The 24,526-nt window shown below is 46.6% G+C and overlaps 3 protein-coding genes across 5 annotated transcripts in view; 2 read left to right on the top strand and 1 right to left on the bottom strand.

Annotated features, from left to right (window-relative positions):
* Positions 1-658: 658 nt before the first annotated feature.
* The window catches only part of LOC142821323 (olfactory receptor 11G2-like), a 75,447-nt gene continuing 51,579 nt past the window's right edge, over positions 659-24,526 (bottom strand). For 2 of the 3 annotated variants that reach the window (XR_012898138.1, XR_012898139.1), the window contains one exon: positions 13,879-14,339. The gene's annotated coding sequence lies outside the window, so the exon portion shown is untranslated. Of the gene's footprint in view, positions 968-13,878; positions 14,340-24,526 lie in introns of those variants that run through there. The other variant, XR_012898140.1, reaches the window with a different exon arrangement.
* On the top strand, positions 9,791-10,729 carry LOC102446086 (olfactory receptor 6F1-like). Its single transcript, XM_006135641.3, has one exon. The coding sequence runs from the start codon at positions 9,899-9,901 to the stop codon at positions 10,727-10,729; it is 831 nt and encodes a 276-aa protein (XP_006135703.2). The 5' UTR covers positions 9,791-9,898.
* On the top strand, positions 22,591-23,529 carry LOC102446319 (olfactory receptor 6F1-like). Its single transcript, XM_006135642.2, has one exon. It carries the CDS (start codon positions 22,594-22,596, stop codon positions 23,527-23,529), a length of 936 nt encoding a protein of 311 aa, XP_006135704.2. The 5' UTR covers positions 22,591-22,593.

Consider the following 24,526-nt stretch of genomic DNA (forward strand, 5'->3'; position numbering starts at 1 on the left):
ACAGACAGAGTTCACTGGTCCCCACCAGCACCCCCTGCCCTTCCATTTCTGGCCACGGTGGCTCCCTTATGAACACAGCTCAGGGGGTGCACACCAGAGCCCCCCACAGACCCTGCTGCCCAGCCCTGGGCTGTCCCGAATCCTGAGCTCTGACGGGTGGGTGCTGAGATGTTTCTAAATGTTCCATTAGATTAGGGTTGGGCACATGAATCACCATTCACGGCCAATGGGAGCCATGCCAAGCAGCAATAGCGCCCCATCCCACTGCTCCCATTGGCTGAAAACGGCGATCCACGGCCCAAGAGAGCGATGATCGCCAATACCTGTGGAGGAGCAGGTAAATATAGCAGCACTGGGCTTCCAGGTGCTAACCCTGGTGGGCCACCATATTTTTTTAGCCCACTCCTGCATGAGTTGCACTTAGAGACATATAGGCCTTGCCCTTAGTGTAGCAAATTACTGTGCGATCAGTCTCGTTCAATTCCAGTATTATAGAATACAAAGCCTGACACACACAAAATGTTTCTTCTCTGCTTCCCCCACTTTTGTGAGATATTAAACACCCCAAAACAATTTTAGACATGTATCTGTTAAAATCTGGAGGTTTTGTTGCCATGTGTCACGAACTTGAGTTGGAGATTTTCACAGAACCGTTTTATTGGAATACATTCTATTAGCTGTGTCAGACTTTTAGATTTGCTAGTCTTTAAGGTGCCACAAGATTCCTCCTTCTTTTCATCTTACAAGAAACAGGCACTTCTCAGCATCGAAAATGGGGTATTTGCCTTATCAACCAAAGAGATCTTTTGCAAAGTTTTCATCCCAACAATAGAGGCGATATTGATGAAAAAGTTGCATACTATTACCCCCAAAAATAGTTCTCTGAGCTCAGGGGTTTCATGCCCAGTGATTGCTGCTGAATCATAACCTCCATCATGACACAACTTTCTGAAGTTTTTTCAAAGTTCTAGGAAAAAAGAAACAAAGAAAACAATCCGTTCCTGTATTTTTTTTAAATAATGTGTTAATAACAGATTCCATTATTCCGTCTACACTGAGCCACATAAAGAGTTTTTTTATTTGGAAATCCTCTGGTTTGGCGTGGTTGGGGGATGGACAGTACAGAAGAGACGTTTTCGAGTTAGTTGAGGTCAGTGGGCATACCCTGAACGGATACCACTGACATGTAGGTAAGGCGAAGACAAAAGCTGTTGGTACTTATCTGATCCCTGAGTTTGTCATCAAAGTAGATTCAAGACGTATATATGTTAACTAGATAAACTCTGCCACTTGGGGTATGTGTTGGAATTATGATATCACCTTGTCCCTAAAACCCTTGTGTCTGGGCCGAGTTCAAACGGCTCAGAGCTGTTATAATAAAATAACCCCAGGCATGAGCGGGAGTGGAATTGACTTCTGGGATCCCAGGGACGTAGTGGAGATGTTCTCCAAGAACTAGGCAAGATTATTATATTTTCAAGTTGGAAGCAGGTTTAAACAAACGGAAGTATTTTTTCACACAGCGCACAGTCAACTTTTGGAACTCCTTGCTAGAAGATGTTGCAAAGGCCAAGACTATAAAGGGGTTAAAAAAGCCAACTTGATAATTGCAGAAGGAATAGGTCCGTTGATGTCTATTATCCAAGATATGGGAAAGGATTGTGTCCCTGGCACCTGGAATGGGCGACAGGGGAGGAATCACTTGATTCCCTGTTCTGTTCCCTCCCTCTTGCGCACCTGGCATTGGCCACTGTCGGCAGACAGGACACTGGGCTGGATGGACCATTGGTCTGAGCCAGTCTGATGATTCAATGAGCGGGAAAGGCATTGGTGGGTATCCCAGCACTAGGTAGGGAAGGACAATGACACTCAGAGAAGGGGACCCACAAATCGTATTGGGGATGGTATTTGGGATTTAACCAAAGCTGGCCGAGGAGGTGAGAGTGACATGAATTGTGTCCCTGTGGATGGTCAGTTTCTGTAAGGTCGGTTTGGTCAGAGCACCTTTCGGAATCGAGGCACTGGGGCATCGAGGCTGTCGCCGGGGGTGCCCTGGAGCTGGACCACCCGTGGGCAGGCCCCTCTGTTCCCCGCCCCCATCCCCTCCCTGCCAGCAGCAGGTACTGACAAGTGGAAGCTGCCTCCTCCCATGCCAGGCTCTCTCAGGCAGCTGCCAGCTCATCAGCATCCCGGTGGCTGGAAGAGGCTGTTCCCTCCCCTTCTAGTCCCTGGTATCTGGGGATCTCCACCTGACTCATTGCCCACCCTAACCCATCCCCTGCCTCTTCCTTCCCCCTGTTCCTCCCACGGAGTAATTCCCGCATGCCACGAAGTAGCAGCTGCTGGTCACACATCCTGCTCGGAAGGCAGCAGTGCAGATAGGAAGGTGGCAATACCCCACCCTGCCATCCTTACTTTTGCACGTAGGGTGAGCAGCTGTTTATTCCATCTCTGCTGCAAGCCTGACCCAAGATCTTTGAAACTGTTGTACGTATTTGCTGCCTTTAACAATTTGCACTTTCTTTCTTTCCATTTGAGATTTTATAGGGTTGGGAACGGCGTACATTTTGGGTAAGATCGGAGTGATACATTGATTAAGGAGTGTCGCTGGTCCGGCAGGGCTGGAGGAATCTTTTCATTTGATGAGATCGGTTATGCGATCATCTCATCTGTATAAGCAGGGATAAGGTGGTGATAGAGGAGAACTGGAGCCCTTGTATGACTTCTTGTTACGCCACCATGGGCAGGTCTCCAGAAAGCCATTAACCCACAGGGAGCCTCTCTGATGCAGGGGGAGGCAGGGGAGAATGGTCCCCATGGTCAACCCTGCCCCTACCCCTACAGCATCCAGGGGTCACTGCTCTGAGCGGGAGCAATCCCCTAAAGCTCAGCCCACCCTCAGGGCTGGATGCAGACCCTCCAGGGCCAAGCATGAGGCTTTGCCCCCTGGACCCTGTGCTCCACAATGTTAGGCCCTAGAAGACTGGGCCTATTTGGGCCTAGTGCAGTTATGCTAAGACAGATCAAAAGGAAGCTGACAAAAGTTTCTGGGTAGTCCCTGAGCAGAACTAGAGACATGGGCCAAGCAAGGGGCGCACCCTACGTCCCTACATACTTCCTTAAGTTGCAAAAGTAAGATAAGTGCAAAGCTGCATTCTTGTATCTACTGTGAAGAGGAACAGCTTGTTTTAAGAGCTGTCTCTGTCCCTGATCTTAACAAGCTGTCTCCTCAAGGTCTTAACTCCCTGTTCCTCCGTGTGTTCCTACCTTCCTGTCTCCTTGTTGCCTGGTACTGGTCTTCTGGGCTGATAAGGAAGTTGCTGATGTATTATTAATTGCTCAAGGCTATGATGCATAGTTAGCTAAGGATGCATAAACACTAAGGCTACGTCTACACTGGCACCCTTTTCCGGAAATGCTTAAAACAGAACAGTTTTCCGTTATAAGCATTTCCGGAAAAAGAACATCTACATTGGCAGGATGCTTTTCCGGAAAAGCCCTTTTTGCGGAAAAGCGTCCGTGGCCAATGTAGACGCGCTTTTCCGGAAAAAAGCCCCGATCGTCATTTTCGCGATCGGGGCTTTTTTGCGGAAAAGACTACTGGGCTGTCTACACTGGCCCTTTTCCGGAACAGTTTTTCTGGAAAAGGACTTTTGCCCAAGAGGGAGCAGCGTAGCTTTTCCGGAAAAACACTGACAATTTTACAGTAGATCGTCATTGCTTTTCCGGAAAAGCAAGCGGCCAGTGTAGACAGCTGGCAAGTTATTCTGGAAAAGCGGATGCTTTTCTGGAATAAGTGGCCCAGTGTAGACACAGCCTAGAAGCTTCCAACTAGTTTAAGGGGGGGTGGGTTGATTTGCTTGGGTGAATATTCTAAGACGCGACGGACCTTGCTGGTGTTGCCTGTCTCTTTGCGGTCAGACAACGAACCGAGGCCGTTGGGTTCGAGTCCCCGACAACAAGCACTATGTGGGTACTGCTGTTGTAGGTGGCAGAGGTGCCCTGGTGTGTGGGGGGGGCTGCCCGTGGGTGAGGGCTGTTCTAGGGGTCTGTGCCTCCTTATGGGGCTTGGTGCTGCCTGCTGTTCACTGGCTACTTTTGCCCTCTCCCCCACATATCGCCTTCCCCACCTCCTCATGGGAAATGAAGCTGTTGTCAGGAACCAGACCAGGCCTACCTGAGTCTGCATGAACCATCAATACAGGACGGAGAATGCTGATGAGAATAACCTGGTGGCCAGTTTTCTTTCAAGCCACCAAGTCCCTCTCTGTCTCTTGCCTTGAATCCTACAGGCTGGCCTGACAGCCAGTTTTCCGATGGAAGTCCTCAAGAGGTCAACAGAAATCACCTTGCCCCCTGCCCTGAGCCCCTCTGAAGTGCTCTCCCTGAATCCTGAAATCTGCTGGGAGAGAATCCATGCCATGCACGGGCTATTGTTAGAAGACATCAACTTATAGGATACAGTGGGGTGGACCTGGTGGCCAGTTTGCTTTTGGCCCAGGAAGTCATGATGCGGTAATTGGCTCGGAGGATGTGGGAAAGTCAGTGGATGTGATGTATCTTGATTTTAGCAAAGCTTTTGATATGGTCTCCCAGCAAGTTATGGATTGGATAAATGGACGGTAAGGTGGATAGAAAGCTGGTTAGACTGTCAGGCCCAATTGGTAGTGATTAACGGCTCGGATGTCTGGTTGGTGGTCGGTTTCAAGCTGGATGCCCCAAAGATTTGGTTTTGGGCTAGTTTTGTTCAACATCTTTATTAATGATGTGGATGAGGGTATGGATTGCACCCTCAGCAAGTTTGTGGAAAACACTAAGCTAGGGCAAGAGAAAGATGTGATGGAGAGCAGGTATAGGGTCCAGAGTGACCTAGACAAATTAGAGGATTGGGCCAAAAGAAATCTGATGAGGTTCAATAAGGACAAGTGCAGAGACCTGTCCTTGAGACAGCTAGTCCATCCCCAGCCTGTACCAGTGCTTGGGATTCTTCTAAGTAGCAGTTCGGCAGAAAAGGACCTGGGGATTACAGTGGATGAGAGGCTGCGTCTGAGTCAACAGGGTGGCCTTCTAGACAAGAAGGCTAATGGCATATTGGGCTGCACTACGAGGAGAATTCCAAGGAGATCTAGAGCAGAACAAGGAGCAATGGGCTCAAGTTGCAGTGGGGGAGGTCTAGGTTGTACACTAGGAAAAACGATTTCCCTAGGAGGATGGGGAAGCACTGGGATGGGTTCCCCAGGGAGAGGGTGGAATCTCCATCCCTAGAGGTGTTTAAATCCCATCTTGACAAAGCCCTGGCTGGGATGGTTGAGTTGGGTTGGTCCTGTTTTGGGCAGGGGCTGGATTCCATGATTCCTGAAGTCTCTGCCCACCCTGGGATTCTATGAATCTATTCTAAGATTTGACCATCTTATCAACTTGTGAAATTCCCACTAGGTACATATCTACCTATCTTCAGACATCGGAATATCTTTACATACCTGATCTCTGGTTCGTTATGCTTCTGTATATTTCACCACTTTATGGCTTGTCGATATTTTGATGTTGTTTCTTAATTTGGGCCAACTGCATACGGCCAGAATTGTAAAGGTATTGACACACCTGATGGGGGTATAAGAAGTAGAGGAGCCCCTCTCCGGAACAGATGTGAGCGGATTTTACATTCATAGGTGCTTTTTGAGAATTCCAGGAGGCGTGTAAATCTCTTTACAAATCTGTCCTTTTGTCTTGTACAGAAGGGCACAGTGGGGACTATGGAATTGTGACAGTCGCGTCGTGATCCATCAGCAAGTCAGCAGAGACACAGAACCAAGGTTTTCTAATTCCCATGACTTGTCTCTAACCGAGGGCACCATCCTTACTCAGCCAGGGGCTGGCACATTGTGGAGAAAATCATAAAATTCTGTTGAGACCGAATCCCAAAGGCCCATCTGAGGAATATAAATTAGGCTTATTGGTAAGATTGTTAAATTGCCGTCCATACACAAACAGGTAAGGGGAAAGGCAGCGGGAGAGGACAAAATGCTCACGGAGCGAGATTCGAATCGGTACAGAAATCTGTGCCATAGGTAGGAGGATGTTTCTGAAACCTTTATATGTTGGATTTAAAATCGGAAGGAATCTATGGTAGCCCCATTTGCAATGCATTTTTGTCTTTGGAATCCAAGAAATGTACATGTTAAAGCAACAAGATGCGGTGTAAAGGACTGGGTCTCTCCTGACAGATTCTGTGTGCACACGCTAATAAGCCCGGTCCTCCAGATGATGAGTGTGGGCGTGGGCATGAGTGTGAGAAAGAAAGAAGAGAGAGAGAGAGAGAGAGAGAGAGAGCAGCCAAGAAATATTGATAAATACTTTTCTATACTTTGAAATGTGATCTATGGGGCCATATCTAAAACGGTGTCATGAGGAGGAGGAGGAAAACTGGTTCATCTTGGCCTCTGAGGATGGAACAAGAAGCAATGGGCTTAAACTGCAGCAAGGGAGGTTTAGGTTGGACATTAGGAAAAAGTTCCTTCCTGTCAGGGTGGTTAAACACTGGAATAAATTGCCCAGGGAGGTTGTGGAATCCCCATCTCTGGAGATATCTAAGAGTAGGTTAGATAAATGTCTGTCAGGGATGGTCTAGACAGTATTTGGGCCTGCCATGAGGGCAGGGGACTGGACTCGATGACCTCTCGAGGTCCCTTCCAGTCCTACTATTCTATGATATCTGGTTGGAAGGAAAAGATTTCACATGTGCAGCAATTGGTCCGTCTGTAACATATTTCCACTGTATCTCTCACAATTTTTTCTCTGTTTCTGTCTTTCATTTCACTTTTGCAACTCTTGCATGCATGGAGGTGGGGGGGAAGCTATTTTCAGATTTTGGTGCTGCTATTGAGTGAGTCAGCACGAAACAAATGTAAACATGGAGTGGCCATTGCGGTTAGAAGCAGGCTGAGGTTTTCACTGCCCAAAGCACCACACGGCTGCCCACTCCTCACTCATTTCCATGGGAACTGATTTCTCTAAGGACTAGCTAGTTGAAGGTATTTAAGCACCAAGAGACACATTTAGAAACATTTATACAACTACAAATAACAGATTCTAATCTATGCTAGGTACACAGCTCCTGTGAACAATCTCATTGGGCACCTAAAAGCCTTTCTGAATTTGCCCCTTAGGTAGCTTTGACTATCTCAGCGGTGGCTTGCTCCAGGAGATGGGTGATAAGGAGTCGGTGATTGTCTTAACTCCGTCACTGACTTGCTGTGTGAAATTCACATAACTGTGCCTCAGTTTCCCTGTCTCTAAATAAATGAGCTAACACTGCTCAGTTCTAGAACACTAGACATGAAGGGGACCTAGAGAGGTCATCAAGTCCAGTCCTCTACCCTCACAGCAGGACCAAACACCATCTAGATCACCCTGATAGATGTCTGCCCAACCTTCTCAAAGTAGATTTCGAGAGTCAGTAGGAACCAGGGCTATGTCTAGACTGCAGGCTTCTTTCGAAAGAGCCTCTTTCGAAAGATCGCGTCTAGACTGCAGGCGGATCTTTCGAAAGAGAAATCCGCTTTTTCGAAAGAGAGCACCCAGCGAGTCTGGATGCTCTCTTTCGAAGACGGCCTCTTTACATTGAAGAACGCCTTCCTTCGAAAGAGGAACTTTCAAAGGAAGGCGTTCTTCCTCGTGAAACGAGGTTTACCGCTATCGAAAGAAAAGCCGCGTTCTTTCGAAATAATTTCGAAAGAACGCGGCTTGAGTCTGGACGCAGGGGAAGTTTTTTCGGGAAAAGGCTACTTTTCCCGAAAAAACCCCTGAGTCTGGACACGGCCTAAGCTCCTACAGTCCTCAAAATAACACCAAGATCTGTATTTTTCTCTGGAGAGGGATTTTCAAAGGGGGGTGGTGGGGTTGAAGCAAAGACACAATCAACCAATTCTCCTCCCAACTGAGTTTAAAAAAGAGGGAACTACAAACCAGATCTAATATCCCTGGTTTTGAAGTGGAAATAGTGATCCAGCCCCTGTTGGTAAAAAGCTTTGAGATCTACTCATGAAAAGCTAGGCACAAAAGCCGGAGATTGTAATGAATGAGTATCTGCACATTAGTATGCCCGGGACACCAATGTATATAAAATTCCCATTCCAGTCTCTCTGAGATGTTCCTATGCAATGAATCGGTTTGGCAATATTTTATTTATACTTTTGATGAGTGATACGATACTTTAAAAAATGAAAAGGCGTGCTGCAAATTATAATTTATTTAAATTTACATAGTTGCACAAAATTAGGACGTCGGGGAGACTGGCAGACAAACGACAGCCGACTCTGAGATTCAAACGAATAGCTCTACCAACCATTTAAACATGTAAATTGTGACCATCACACATAAAACCATAGAAACTAAATATCCTTATTTCAACAGCTCATCCAGAGTGCTGGGGGAATTCTGCAATTTAACTAGAGCTGCAAATACAAAAATTGCCACCGAGATAAAGTCATGTGGACTTTACTAATCATTGGAAATATAAATCCCTGGACATTAACTCCAACAAATTCTCAAGCAGCATTTTTCTTACTTTTCCCTGTCTGCATGCTTTAGTGTTATGAAAGGAAATTTCCATGCATGTGCCTGTCGCTAGTGAAATTCTCCTTTGACAAGTTGGCAGATGACACCAATAAGCTAGGGGGAGAGGTAGATACGCTGGAGAGCAGGGATAGGGTCCAGAGTGACCTAGACACATTGGAGGACTGGGTCAAAAGATATCTGATGAGGTTCATCAAGGACAAGTGCAGAGTCCTGCCGTAGGGACCAAAGCATCTAAGCATCGTTACAGGCTGGGGACCGACTGTCTAAGTAACAATTCAGCAGAAACGGCCCTGGGGATTACAGTGGATGAGAAGCTGGAGATGAGTCAATAGGATGCCCTGGTAGCCAAGAAGCCTAATGGCATATTAGGATACATTAGGAGGAGCATTGCCAGCCGATCTAGGGAAGTGATTTAACTAACTCCGTGAATCTCTTGTGTGACCAGGAGAACTCAAGAGCGGGCGATGGAAAATCGATTCCGTGTGCTCCTTTTCATGCCCTAAGTGCTGGATTTCCTGGAGGCTGCTACTTCCACACAGAAAGGAGTGTTCCTTTCCCCTGATTGCTTCTCATTCGGGAAATGAGTAGGTAACGCAGGATTCAGCACAAACTATCACTTGCTTGTTCAGAGGTTCCTAAAATTGGTGGGAAATGGATTTGGTCACGTTGCTGGGTGGAATAAAGTTTCAACCACAGCTCAAGGCCACATATTAAAAGGGATTGCGGTATCTAGTGGGAATGCTAAATGGTTGAAACCCTCTCAAATCCTCTCCTATTTCATCAGGATGTTAAAGAGAGGAGACAAAAATGAGGCACTTTTACAGCAGTAGATCCAGATAACTGACATCCAAGAGTGTTAAAAATGTAGGATGAAGAATTCACTGGACATTTACCATTGATTTTCATGTGTCTTGGAACCTCAGGGGGATTCCAGAGATCTGAAGAGATCTGATGGGTCAGTTTTTAAAATGAGTAGATTAGAGGGCCAATGGTTCTGTAGATTTGTCAAGCTGATATAGATTCCAGGCAAGATAAAAGAGTGTCCAATAAGGGATTTAGTTACTAAAGTAATACAGTGAATGTAATTGAATGGGAGCTGATGGTAAATGGACTCTGTCAAAGTCACTAGGTGAAAACGTCTCCTCTGATGGCCAACAATCCATGTAACAAATTTGCCCCTGAGTCGTAATCTCTTGTCTCTTGACAGATGGAGCCCGGGACTGGAGTAGAGAAGGAAAATCAATCCAGCGCACAAGAGTTTATTCTCCTGGGATTCCCCGGCAATCAGCATTTGCAGATCTCCCTCTCTGTGGTGTTTACCATGATGTACATCTTGGCTGTCACGGGAAACCTGGCCATAATAGCTTTAGTCATGGCCCACCCTCACCTCCAAACGCCCATGTACATCTTCCTTTCCAACCTCTCCTTCCTGGAGATCTGGTACACCACAGCGTGTGTGCCTAAGGCCATTGCCGTTTTCCCGGGGAAAAGCAGAACCATCTCGTTTGTTGGTTGCATCCTGCAGATGTATGTCATTTTCTCCCTGGGCTGCACGGAATTTTTCCTCTTGTCTGTCATGGCCTATGACCGTTGTCTGGCCATTTGCTACCCGTTGCATTATAGCACCCTCATGAGCAGCACCAAGTCCAGTCAGCTGGCTTTTTTATGCTGGGTGTCTGGTTTCCTTTTTATGATAATCCACAATTCTCTGGTTGCCAGGTTGTCCTTCTGCAGCTCTAATGTCATCAATAATTTCTTCTGCGGAGCCGATTCCTTGATCTTTCTCTCCTGCTCAGACACATCTGTGGTTAAGTGGGTCAGTATCACCATGGGAATCATTGTCATCCTGGGATCATGTTTGACAACCCTGGTCTCCTACATTTTCATCATCTCCACCATCCTGAAGATCCCATCAGCCCAAGGCCGGCAAAAGGCCTTTTCCACCTGCTCTGCCCATCTCATTGTTGTGGTTATGTGGTACGGCTCCACCATCTTCCTGTATGTCAGAGTTTCCAGACAGAGCTCTTTGGACATACATAAGTTTGTCAACACTCTGAACACTATCGTAACACCGCTGTTAAACCCTTTCATCTACACTCTGAGAAATAAAGAAGTGAAGGAGGCTTTATGGAATGTGTTGAGGAGGACGTAAATTTGGTTGCAAATGGTTTTCATTTTCCTGGATTGCATTATCAGCCTGTTCCCATTGGAGAGAACCCACCAGAGACCTAATTGTGCCTTAAGCAAACAGCATCTTTAACGTCACTTCACTATTTACCGCTTTCTCCAGATAGTTTATAAATAGGTTAAATAGTGCTAGCCGAAGCTGGAGTTGGTACGTTGTCATGAAATTCTACTGGCTTGATTTAAGGTGATAAATGTAGCTATACATACGTTTTATGCTGTAAAATTGTATGTGGGATGAAAAATGAATAATATAGTGAAATCTTAGTGGCTTTTGCAACAAGTGCTAACAACATCAATGACTCAAAATTATCAGGAACTGATGCTGATAGTTGTATTAACTGTTGAAAATGTAATTATGATCAACTGAAATAGGAGGCCAGGACTCAGCCAGGCCTGAGCACAGTCTCAGTAAAGTCTGTTGAAGTTCAACATTCGTAGCTCTGCAGAGGAATGGAGAGAACAAACCACAGAGATGCCACCAATATTTAAAAGAGAGAATCCCGGGTTGTTAGACTGAGACTGATGCTGGCCAAAGCTGTGGAATGACTGATACAAAATGTTACCAATAACAGGTGACATCAGGGGTCTCAAACTCACAGCCCACAGGCCATCTGTGGCCAGAGAAGCTCCACAATTCAGATTGTAGTGCTTCGCGCACCTGGTGTCCTTGCAGCTATGGTTGTGCGTGTGTGCAGGGGGGTGTCCACACCCTTCTCCCAAATTCTGTCCTTGTTCCAGCCCCATGCTTCCTCTTCCCACCCTCACTCCTCCCTCTTCCACAACTGCTCCCCTTCTCCCAAGACCCGGTCACTTAGGGATACAGCCTCGGGGATTATGGGGACTTGGTGCAGGGTGGCAACATTGGCCAGATCCCATGACACTACTGTGCTGGCAGGCATCTTAGTGAAATGGAATGACCAGGATGGCCTGGAGGAGTGTAGCTTTTCTAAGAAGGCCTTTTGACAGGCCTGCTCTGCACACACCTCCCCTGGGCCAGAGGGATGTGCTGACAGCAGCACGGAGCAAGCTGCTGGGAGCCAATTTAGCCTCACGGTTCTACTGGGGGTGTTTTAAATCACTCGCGGGCAGCAGGCAGGGACAGGTACAAAGAGATCCCTGAGTGACGGTGTGAAAGTAGAAGCAAATCCAGCAGTTGGTGCCTCCCTTACAATTCATGAAATTTTGCTTCGGTATCCAAGGTCCCAAAATACCCGGCCGAGGAGTCCTGTTTTAGCATCTGTGATTATAAGTCAGCTCAAACGGAGCTCTGCACTGGCATCTTTCTGTGCACATTATTGGTGTAACTGCCTTTCACGACATGAGGTACACATATAGAATCCAACAGACTTGACGTAATGGCTGCCCTCCGATTAGATAACCAGATGAACCCATAGTATACAGTGGGGTTGACCTGGTGGCCAGAATCCCTTTAGGACACCAGGTAAACCCAGGGGATCCAAATGGGTTGACCTGATGGCCAGCTTCCTTTCAGGAGACCAGTTAAACCCTATAGAATCTAAGGAGTTGACCTCATGGCCAGATACCTTCTAGGACAGCAGGTAAACCCATACAATCCAGTGTCACCGTCTTCAGTGTTCCTCCTGGTAAAATGCCAGATCCCTGCTTCCCAATAGGCCACAGAGGAGCACAAGTCCCCACAGACTCTGAATAGCCTTGTAGGGCTGGAGGCCAGGGATTCGATGGCATCTTGATGCTGCTCTGAATCCCCCTTTCGGGTCTCGCTTGCTCCCTAGAAGTCTCACTCACTGTCAATTGGTTACACTGAGTGAGCTGAAAATGCTACTCAGAGTTTTGTCTCTAACACATGAACCAGCCCCCACCCAGTTTCCTTTTGGAACACCAGGTAAACCCTATAGAATCTAAGGGGTTCACCCGATGGCCAGATTCATCTCAGGACAGCAGGTAAATCCATACAATCCAATGGGGTTGACCTGGTGGCCAGATTCTCTTTAGGGCATCAGGTAAACTCAGGGGATTTAAATGGGTTGACCTGATGGCCAGCTTCCTTTCAGGAGACCAGGTAAACCCTATAGAATATACAGAGTTGGCCAGATACCTCCCAGGACAGCAGGTAAACCCATACAATCCAATGTCACCATGCCCAGTGTTCCTCCTGGTCAAGTGTCAAATCCCTATTTCCCAACAGGCCACAGAAGAGCACAAGTCCCCACAGACCCTGAATAGCTTTGTGGGGCTGGAGGCCAGGGATTCAGTAGGGGCATGATGCTGCTCTGAACCCCCCTTTCAGTCTCCCTTGCTCCCTAGAAGTCTCACTCACTGTCAATTGGTTACGCTGAGAGATCTGAAAATGCAGCTCAGCCTTTTCTCCCTAACACATGAACCAGCCCCAAACCGGGGTCACAAATGAGGCTCAGCGAGAGGGGATGGCTGGAATCAGAGGCCAGACACCCGGCATGGGACATGGCTATGAGGAAGGGACACAGGCCTGGTTTCTGGGTCTCCAAACTATGACAGGGAAAGGTCCCCAAAAGAAGGCTGTCCAAGAGATTGAAAATAAAATAAAACAAAACATGGAACTAAATTTTAAAATATAAAGTGAAATAACAATAGTCACAATCCAATTGCAAAGTACTAAAATATTAGAAATAAAATAACAACAAATATAGTCATTTGGCAATGGTAACGTGATTTAAAACACAATGAAAATAATGAAAGGAAATAGAAAACCACAGACCCTTGCAGAACGGTAATAAATGTGTATGACAATCAAATAAAGGAAGACACACACATGACTATATATAGGAAAAGGTAAAAAATATGGAATATTTAAAATCGGGTTTTTATTAAAAAAGAGAAAAAATAGACAGAGACAAACACGTTAATCTGAAATCTGCTGGGAGAGAATCCGTGGGATCTGCTCCCAATCACAGGAGACAGGTTTTGGGGTTCCCCCGCTCTCTCTGGCCCTCAGTGTAACTGCCGTGGAACCTGGCTCTGGAAGCCCCAAAGGGCTGGAATTCCAGCTCTCTCCCCACAGGAGAGTTCCAGAAGGCTGGGGGGATTCCCTGCCCAGCCTGGGCGGAGGCAGGGCTGTCCTTTTCCCTCCCCTCATTCTGACGGCTTGGCCCGGAGCTGTGTCACATGGTTTATTTGGCTGGTTACATGCTGGAAAAAGTCCTGAGTTGGGGGGCTCAGGCTGGTGCAGAGAGGGGATCAGAGCCCAGAAGTCCTTCAGCCTGGTTCTGTCCCCCAGTCCCCTCTCCACCTTCTACCTTGTGTATCCCGCCACGGCTGGGCTGAATCTCGCCCCGGGGGGCCCAGTCGAGGGACATCCCATCTGCCTCCCTGTCCGGGGGTCTCTCTCAGAGTCAGGGTCACGTCCACTGGCGTTAAGGGGTGTCTGAGGTTGCGGAGAATCCAGCTTGCTCAAGTGGTGATGACTCCGTCTATGGCAGAGTCGCGCCTGCCGACATTCTTTGCTCCGGCAGGAACGTCCACAGACACCTCGTCCCTGGAGCGCTGGGTCTCCCCTCTGCCCACACGGAGGGAGTCCTCATTGCTGAGTGTATAACAGGGGGGTTTCCTTCAGCCTCCTGTAGAACAAGAGCAAGAGCCTTGTGACCAGCAAGTATAAATGGGAGAGGTTCCCCAGGGCTTTGTCTGTGGGTTTGGAAGTCCTGAGGGCGCCTGCCCCTCGCTCCTAGGCTGGGATGGCCGTATGGCCGGAGTGAGACTGCTGTCTAGACCTGTGGGGTTGACCTGGTGGCTTTGAAGGCAGCAGTTAAACCCATGGTATGCCCTAGGTTTGTCCTGGGACCTGGTTTGCTTGCAGAACACCAGGTAAACCCATAGGATCCAATTGAGTTGAGCTGATGGCCACGTTCCTTTCAGAACAACAGGTAAACCCTATAGAATGGAACAGGGTTGACGTAATGGCCAGCTTTCTTTTAGGTCACCAGGTGAACCCGTAGTATCCAATGCAGTCAACCTAGTTGCCATATACCTTTAAGAACACCAGGTAAATCTTGGGGATCCAAATAGATTGATGACCATGTTCCTTTTAGGTTACCAGATGAAGCCATAGTATCCAATGGGTTTCACCTGGTAGCCAGATACCCTTTAGGAGACTAGGTATACCACAGGTATCCATACAGTTTGACCTGATGGCCAGCTTCCTTTCAGGAGACCAGGTAAACTCTATAGAATCTAAAAGGTTGACCTGATGGCCAGCTTCCTTTTAGGGCACCAGGTGAACCAATAGTATCCAATGGGGTTGGCCTGGTGGCCATATACCCTTTAGTACTCTGTGTAAACCCAAGGGATCCATTTTTTTTTACCTGATGGCCCCCTTCCTTTCAGGAAACTGGGTAAACCCTATGGAATCTAAAAGGTTGACTTGATGGCCAGCTTTCTTCAGGACAACAGGTAAGCCCATAGAATCCAACATGGTTGACCTGATGGCCAGTTTCCTTTTAGGGCACCAGGTAAACCCAACGTATCCAATGGAGTTGACCTGTTGGCCATATTCTTTTTAAGACCCCAGGTAAACCTTGGGGATCCAAATATTTTAACCTGATGGCCAGCTTCCCTTCAGGAGACCAGGTAAACCCTATGGAATCTAAAGGGTTGACCTGATGGCCAGATTCCTCCCATGACAGCAGGTAAACCTATAGACTCTTGTAGGGTTCACCTGGTAACTAACTGCCTTTCAGGAGACTGGATAAACTCACAGAATCCATTTTGGTTGACCTGGTGGCCACCTTGCATTCAGGCCATCAGGTCAACCAACAATGTTCAATGGGGTTGACCTGATATCCATCCTGCTTTTAGGACAGTAAATCTGTAGCTTCCAATCTAAGCGATTATCAAAGGAGCTGTGTTCCTCCCACACTCTGTCACAGAGTATATTTGGGAATACATTGGGAGACTGGAGAAGTTCCTAGAAAATGCCAGTCACCAAACCCCCACTCTATTTTGCTTCCCCTCTCACACCACAACCCCACCCTTACCCCATTACCCCTTTCCTCAACCCGTCTCATATCCTTCCCCCTTGTCTCAGCAGTGCCAGACTGCCCCCTATTTGTCTGGCTCCCGATTGTGCATGCCCTCCCTCAACCAAGCACTCCCATCTGGGTTGCCAAACCCCTCATGAAGATCCATAACTCAAAGGGGCTTTCAGCAAAAGATTTCATGTCACCCGTCAACCTCCAAGTCATGACCTGCTGCTTCTATTTCTCTTATTTCGGTGTCTGTGTCACTCCTGTGCTTAAATTAGACACATGGAATGAGAAATCCTTTTGGATTGTTCAGTGTGTGATAGAAAGCCATCAAGGGAGGCCTCTGTGTCTTGGCCATCATATGTAAATAGTCAAGAGCAAGAGCCTTGTGACCTGCAAGTGACAATGGGGAGGTTTCCCAGGGCTTTGTATGTGGGTTTGGAAGTCCTAAGGGTGCTTGCCCCTCGCTCCTAGGCTGGGGTGGCTGTATGGCTGGAGTGAGACTGCTATCTAGCCCTGTGGGGTTGACCTGGTGGCTTGGAAGGCAGCACTTAAACCCATAGTAAGCAATAGGTTTGGCCTGGGAGCTATTTGCTGGCAGGACACCAGGTAAACCCCTACAAAGTTGAAGGGGTTGATCTGATGCCTAGTTTACTTACAGGAGACAAGGTAATCCCATATAATCCAACATAATTGACCTGATGGCCACTTCTTTTCAGGTGACCAGGTAAATCCACAAGTTGAAATGAGGTTGAGCTGATGGCTAGCTTCCTCTCAGAACAATAGGTAAATCCATACAATCCAAAAGGGTTCACTTGATGGCCAGCCTCCTTTCAGGTGTCCAGGTAAACCCATAGAATCCAATGGGCTTGACCTGATGGTCAGCATCCTTTCAGGACAACAGATAAACCCATAGGATCCAAGAGGGTTAACCTGATTGTAATTGCTTTCAGGAGACCAGGTAAACCCATAGAATCAAATGAGGTTGACCTGATGGCCTTCTTCATTTCAGTACACCAGGTAAACCCCATAGAATCTAATGGTTGATGTCATGGCAAGATTCCATTTAGGAGACCAGGTAAACCCATAGAATCCAAAAGGGTGACCAGAGGTCCAGCTTCCGTGAACAGGAAATCACATACAATCCAAAAGGGTTCTCTTGATGGCCAACCTCCTTTCAGGAGACCAGGTAAACCCATAAAATCAAACATGGTTGACCTGATGGCCAGCTTCATTTCAGGACACCAGGTCAACCCCTGTGACAGAGCAGGGGTAACACAGCAGGTTAAAGAGCTTGGTGGAAGGGGAAAGAGGCAGCTCTTGCAGAGAGAATCAGCAATCCTGGCTAATTAGGGGCAGCTGAGACAGGGCGGCTGCAAAATCAATTAAGGCCGGGGTGAAACTAATTGGGGCTGCTTGAAGAACTATTTAAGAACTCTCCCTGTTGGTGAGGGGAGAGAGAGCTGAGGAGGAGTTTGGGGAGAGAAAGACACCGGAGGAGCCAGGAGAGCAGCATCGACCTTGTTAAAGACGACAGGGAGACAACAAATCTCAAACCAAGGCAAGTGAGCCATATACTGTGACTGCTATTCTGCAGGACAGTGGGCTGAACAGGGGTCAGGGGCCCAGGAGTGGGACTGACCCTGCCACACCCCATAGAATCTAAGGGGTTGTTGTGATGGCCAGATTCCATTTAGGGGACCAGGTAAACCCACAGAATCCAAAAGAGCTGATCTGAGGGCCAACCTCCTTTCAGGAAGGGACCTGTTGGGGTGGACCTGGTGGCCAGTTTGCTTTTGGGCCAGGAAGTCAATTCATAGGATTCAATGGAGGTAACTTTATGGCTGGTTTGCTTTTGGTCCAGTCGATCATTCTATAGGATCCAATAACGTTGGAGTGGTAGTCCCAAACCAAAAGAGCCACCAGGTCAACCCCCTTGGATCCTAGAGGTTCACCTTGTGACCAGTTTACTTTTAGGCCAGCAGCACAACCCTGGCTGGTTTGTTTATAGGCCACCAGGTGAACCTGTGGGATCCCCGGGGTTTTCCTGGGGCTGGTTTGCTTTTAGGTTACTACCTGAGGCAATTTATTCAAGTGCTTAACCACCCTGAAATTTAGGAAGTTGTTCAGCCTAAGCCTCCCTTGCTGCAATTTAACCCCATTGTTTCTTGCCCTATCCTCAGAGACCAAGGAGAGCAATTCCCTCCCCCCCTTCTCCTTTTGACACCCTTTTAGATACTTGAAAACCGCTATCATGACCCCTCTAAGTCTTCTCTTTTCTGAACTAAGCAAGCCCAATTATTTCAGTCTTTCCTTGGAGCTCTTGTTCTCTAGCCCTTTAATCATTCTTGTTACTCTTCTCTGGATCTTCTCCAATTTCTCCACATCTTTCTTGAAAAGTGGTGCCCATAACTGGACTCAATACTCCAAATGAAACCCATTCAGCACAGAGTAGAGCAGAAGAAATACTTCTCATCTCTTGCTCACAACACTACTGTTAATGCAGCCCAGAATCATGTTTGGTGTTTATGCAACAGCCAATATACAATTTTTGTGGGAACTAGAGATAAATTTTCTATGGGTATGTCATGTAGTTGAGTTTACTAGACATAGGACATTTCACAAGGCATAATGGAGAGGTTGACAAAGGCTTCCCTTGTTGACAGCGGCGTGTCCAGACTGCCACGCTGTGCCGATCAACTGTTTAGCGGCACAGCGTGGCAACCATTTTGATGTAAATGAAGTGGTGATTATTTTAATTGCCGCTATATTTTCCTATGTCTAGTAAACTCATCTACATGGCTCCGTCAATGGAGCCATGTACTCCAGACATACCCTTTAGTAATTAGGTGCCTTGTGCAATTTTCATTGAATCATAGCATTGGCAGGGACCTCAGGAAGCAAACAAGCCCAGCCACCTGCCCAAAGTAGGACCAACCCCAACTAAATCATCTCATTGGCTGAAACATCTAAATCCTATTGAATTCAGATGGAGTTCTATACTCTCAGTCACCGGAAAAGTCATGAAGGGGATTCTCAAGGAATCCATTTTGAAATATGTACAAGAGAGGAAAGTGATCAGGAATAGCCGACATGGATTCACCAAGGGCAAGTCATGCCACGCCAGCCTGATTAGCTTCTATGATGAGGTAACTGGCTGAGAGGCTGCAAATGGGGAAGTCAGTGGATGTGACCTATCTTGACTTTAGCAAAGCTTTTGATACGGTCTCCCACAATAGTCTTGCCAGCAAGTTAAGGGAGTATGGATTGGAAAAATGGACTGTAAGGTGGATAGAAAGCTGGCTAGACTGTCAGGCCCAGCAGGTAGTGATCAACGGCTCAATGTCTGGTTGGCAGTCGGTTTCTAGAGGGATTCCCCAAGGATCCGCTCTAGGGCCTGTTTTGTTCAATATCTTTCTTAATGACCTGGATGAGGGGATGGATTGCATCTTCAGCAAGTTTTGTGGATGATCGTAAGCTAGGGGTAAAGGTAGATATTCTGGATGGCAGGGATAGGTTCCAGAGTAACCTGAACAGATTAGAGGACTGGGAGAAAAGAAATCTGAGGAGGTTCAATAAGGACAAGTGCAGAGACCTGTTCTTAGGACAGAAGAATCCCAAGCATTGGTACAGGCTCAAACCAACTAGCTAAATAGCAGTTCGGCAGAAAAGGACCTGGGGATTCCAGTGGATGGGAGGCTGCATATGAGTCAACAGGGTGGCCTTCTAGACAAAAAGGCTAATGGCATATTGAGCTGCACTAGGAGGAGAATTCCAAGGAGATCTAGAGCAGAACAAGGAGAAATGGTCTCAAATTGCAGTGAGGGAGGTCAAGATTGTCTACTAGGAAAAAATTAATAACTAGGAGGGTGGGGAAGCACTGGGATGGATTTCCTCAGGAGGGGATGGAATCTCCATCCCTTGGGGTGTTTAAATCCCAGCTTGACAAAGACCTGGCTGGGATGATTGAGCTGTGCTTGGTCTTGCTTTGGGCATGGGGCTGGATTCCATGATCTCCTGAGGTCTCTTCCAGCCCTAGGATTCTATAAATCTATTCTATGATTTAACCATATTATTGACTTGTGAACTTCCCACTAGGTACCTTACTACCTATCTTGAGACTTCTGAATATCTTTACATTCTGATCTCTGGTTCTATATACTTATGTATATTTCACCACTTTATGGCTTGTCGATATTTTGACTTTGTTTCTTAATTTGGGCGAGCTGCATACGGCCAGAACTCTAAAGGTATTTAGACACATGATGTGAGTATGAGAAGTAGAGGAGTACCTCACAGGAACAGATGCGAGCGGGTTTCACATTCATAGGAGGCGTGTGAATCTCTTTACAAATCCAGCCTTTTTTCTTTTACAGAAGGACACAGTGAGGCCCAAGGAATAGTAACAATCACACGGTGATCCATCAGCAAGTCAGGGGAGATACAGGACCAAGGTTTTCTAATCCCCATGGCTTGTCTTTAATCGAGAGCACTGTTCTTAGTCGGCCAGGGGCTGGCACATTGTGGAAAAAATAGTGAAATTCTGTTGAGACCAAATCCCAAAGGCACATCCAAGGAATATAAATTAGGCTTATTTGTAGGATTGTTGAGTTGCCGTCAGTACACAAACAGGTAAGGGGAAAGGTAGGAGGGGGAGGATTAAATACTCATGGAGTGAGTTTCAAATCAGTACAGAAATCTGTGCCATACGTAGGAGGACGTTTCTGAAGTCTTTACATGTTGGATTTATGACTGGGGGAAATCTATGGCACCCCCATTAGCAAGGCATTTTTTTCCTCGGAATCCAAGAAATGTTAAAGGAACAAGATACAGTGTGAAGGGCTGGGTCTCTTCTGACTGATTTTCTGAGCAAATGCTAATAAGCCAAGTCCTCCAGATTATGTGTGTGGGCATGGGCATGGGCTTGGGCATGAGCGTGAGCCTGAGTGTGAGAAAGAAAAAAAAGAAATATTAATAAATACTTTTCTATACTTTAAAATGTACAACTGGGCCATATCGGGTTGGAAGGAAAAGGTTTCCTGTGTGCAGTAATTGGTCCATGTCTAACATGTTCCCACGGTCTCTCTCTCACTTTTTTTCTCTCAATTTCTGTCCTTCATTTCATTTTTGAAACTCTTGCATGCATGGGCGGGAGTGGAGTATGAGATCTGCAGACTTTGGTGCGGATTTGACTCAGTGAGCCCACAAGATACAAATGTAAACATGGAGTGATCATTGCGGTTAGAAGCAGGCTGAGGTTTTCACTACGCAAAGCACCACACAGCTGCCCACCCCTTGCTCATTTCCATGGGAATTTGGTTGTCTAAGCACTAGCTTGTTGAAGATATTTAAGCACCAAGAGAGACATTTAGAATCATTCAGACCACTACAAATAACAGATTCTAATCTATGCTAGACACGCAGCCCCTTTGAACAATCCCTTTGGGCATCTAAAGGCTTTCTAAATTGGCCCCTTAGGTAGCTTTGACTATCTCAGCTATGGCCTGTTCTAGCAGATGGGAAATTAGGAGTTGTTGATTATCCTATGTCACTGACTTGCTGTGTGAAAGTCACATAACAGTGCCTCAGTTTCCCCATCTGTAAATAAATGAGCTAACATTTCTCAGTTCTAGAACAGTAGAACTGGAAGGGACCTCAAGAGGTCATCAAGTCCTGTCCTATGCCCTCATGGCTGGACAAAGCATCGTCTAGATCACCCCGATAGATGTCTGTCCAACCTTATCAAAATAGAGTTCGAGAGTCTATGGGAACAAGGTTCCTACACTCCTCAGAGTAATACCAAAATCTGAATTTTTCTCTGCTTCAGCTCAGTTCTCCTCCCTCCCAGCTGAGTGCAAAACCAGGGACATTAGATCTGGTTTGTAGTTCCCTCTTTTCTAAAGTGGGAATAGTGATCCTGCCCCTGTCGGTAAAAGGCTTTGAGATCTACTGATGAAAAGCAAAGCACAAAAGCCGGGGATTGTAAGTAATGAGTATGCAGAAGTTAGCATGCCTGGGACACTAATTAATATGAAATTCCTATTCCAGTCTCTCTTTTAACTAACTCCATGAATCTCTTGTGTGACCAGAAGAACTCAAGAGTGGGCGAAGGAAAATCGATTCAGAATGTTCCTTTTCACACTTTCAGTCCTGGATATCCTGCAGGTTGCTACTTACATCCAGGAAAGAGTGTTCCTTTCCCCTGATTGCTTCACATTCGGGAAATGAGTAGGTAACAAAGGATTCAGCACAAAATATCACTTGTTTGTTCAGAAGTTCAATAAATTGGTGGGAAAAGGATTTGGTCACGTTGCTGGGTGGAATAACATTTCAACTGCAGCTCAGGGCCACATATTATAAGAGATTGAGGCATCTAGTGGGAATGCTAAATGCTGAAAACCTTCTCAAGTCTCATCAGGGTGTGGAAGAGAAGTGACAAAAAATAGACATTTTTACAGCAGCAGATCCAGATAATCACATCCAAGAGAGCTAAAAGAATTATCCGTGGAGTTGTGAAAATCAACGGTAAATATCCAGTGAACTCCCAAGTCTTGGAACCTCACGGGGATTCCAGAGATCTGAAGAGATCTGATGGGTCCATAAATGGGCAGATTGGAGGACGAATGGGTCTATAGACTTCTCAGGCTGAAATTGATCCCAAGCAAGATAATAGAGTGGCCAGTAAGGGACTCAGTTAATAAAGTAATACAATGAATGTAATTAATTGTGAGTTCATGGTAAATGGAGCCTGTCAAACTAACTAGGTGAAAATGTCACCTCTGATGGCCAAGAATCCATGTAACTAATTTGCCCCTGAATTACGTGTCTTCTCTCTTGACAGATGGAGCCCATGACTGGAGTAGAGAAGGAAAATCAATCCAGCGCACAAGAGTTTATCTTGCTGGGATTCCCCGGCAATCAGCTTTTGCAGATCTCCCTCTCTGTGGTGTTTACCATGACGTACATCTTGGCAGTCACAGGAAACTTTGCCATAATAGCTGTAGTCATAGCTCGCCCTCACCTCCAAACGCCCATGTACATCTTCCTTTCCAACCTCTCCTTCCTGGAGATCTGGTACACCACAGCTTCTGTCCCTAAGGCCATTTCCATTTTCCTGGGGAAAAGCAAAACCATCTCGTTTGTTGGTTGCATCCTGCAGATGTACTTCATTTTCTCTCTGGGCTGCACAGAATTTTTCCTCCTGTCTGTCATGGCCTATGACCGCTATCTGGCCATTTGCTACCCGTTGCATTATAGCACCCTCATGAGCAGCACCAAATGCACTCATCTGACTTTTTTATGCTGGGTGTCTGGTTTCCTTTGCATGAGTATCCACAATTCTCTGGTCACCAGGTTGTCCTTCTGCGGCTCTAACGTCATCAATAATTTCTTCTGCGGAGCCGATTCCTTGATCTTTCTCTCCTGCTCAGACATTTCTGTGGTTAAGTGGGTCGGTTTCCTTATGGCAATCATCGTCATCCTGGGATCATGTTTGACAACCCTGGTCTCCTACATTTTCATCATCTCCACCATCCTGAGGATCCCGTCTGCCCGAGGCCGGCAAAAGGCCTTTTCCACCTGCTCTGCCCACCTCATTGTTGTGGTTATGTGGTACAGCTCCAATATCTTCCTCTACATCAGAGTTTACAGGTACAGCTTTTTTGACATGCATAAGTTCGTCAACACTGTGAACACTATCGTAACGCCGCTGTTAAACCCTTTCATCTACACTCTGAGAAATAAAGAAGTGAAGGAGGCTTTAGGGAAGCTGTTCAAGAGGATATGAATTTGAATGTAAATGACTTTCATCTTCCTGGTCTGTATTGTCAGCCTGTTCTCATTGGACAGAACCTGCCAGAGACCTAATTGAACCCTAAGCAAGCAGCATCTTTATCGTCACTTCACTATTTAACACTTTCTGCAGATCTAATACATAATGGCGAATGTTTGTGCACTAATAACTTGGACACTATGTCTACGTCTAGACTGGCATGATTTTCTGCAAATGCTTTTAACGGAAAAAACTTGCCAGTCTAGATGCAGCCTATAAGAGCTACCACAACCAAACTTTACATGGGATAATCTTTCCTCCAGGAGAAGGTTTTAAGGTACTTTTGGACCCAATCAGAGTCCCGCCCTGCCCCCTGCAACTCCTGCAGCCCCGGGTGTGAACTGGGGCTCCCCTCCAGCGTGTAGTCTCCCGGGACTCGCCCCCTCCCACCCACGAGTGTGGATAAATCTCTGCAACATTTCCGTCTAACCATGTATCATTCTTATATATGGATGAATCTCTGTAACACTTCCATCTAACCATGTATCATTCTCATATAACTTTGTATTAAGCTCTTTGGGCTCGTCTACACTGGCCCCTTTTCCGGAAGGGGCATGTAAATTTCATGAGTCGTAGTAGGGAAATGCGCGGGGGATTTAAATATCCCCCGCGGCATTTAAATAAAAATGTCCGCTGCTTTTTTCCGGCTTTTAAAAAAGCCGGAAAAGAGCGTCTACACTGGCCCCGATCCTCCGGAAAAAGCGCTTCCTACTTTGAAGTAGGAATAAGAGCCTCCGGAAAAGGGCGCTTTTTCCGGAGGATCGGGGCTAGTGTAGACGCTCTTTTCCGGCTTTTTTAAAAGCCGGAAAAAAGCGGCGGACATTTTTATTTAAATGCCGCGGGGGATATTTAAATCCCCCGCGCATTTCCCTACTACGACTCATGAAATTTACATGCCCCTTCCGGAAAAGGGGCCAGTGTAGACGTAGCCTTCATGTTATAAGCCTTAGGA

Source organism: Pelodiscus sinensis, chromosome 30 (genome assembly GCF_049634645.1).
Source record: "Pelodiscus sinensis isolate JC-2024 chromosome 30, ASM4963464v1, whole genome shotgun sequence".
NCBI classification, from domain to species: domain Eukaryota; kingdom Metazoa; phylum Chordata; order Testudines; family Trionychidae; genus Pelodiscus; species Pelodiscus sinensis.

Coding starts and splice junctions, on each gene's coding strand:
- LOC102446086 (XM_006135641.3), top strand. CDS start 9,899: ATGATGTACATCTTGGCTGTCACGGGAAACCTGGCCATAATAGCTTTA.
- LOC102446319 (XM_006135642.2), top strand. CDS start 22,594: ATGACTGGAGTAGAGAAGGAAAATCAATCCAGCGCACAAGAGTTTATC.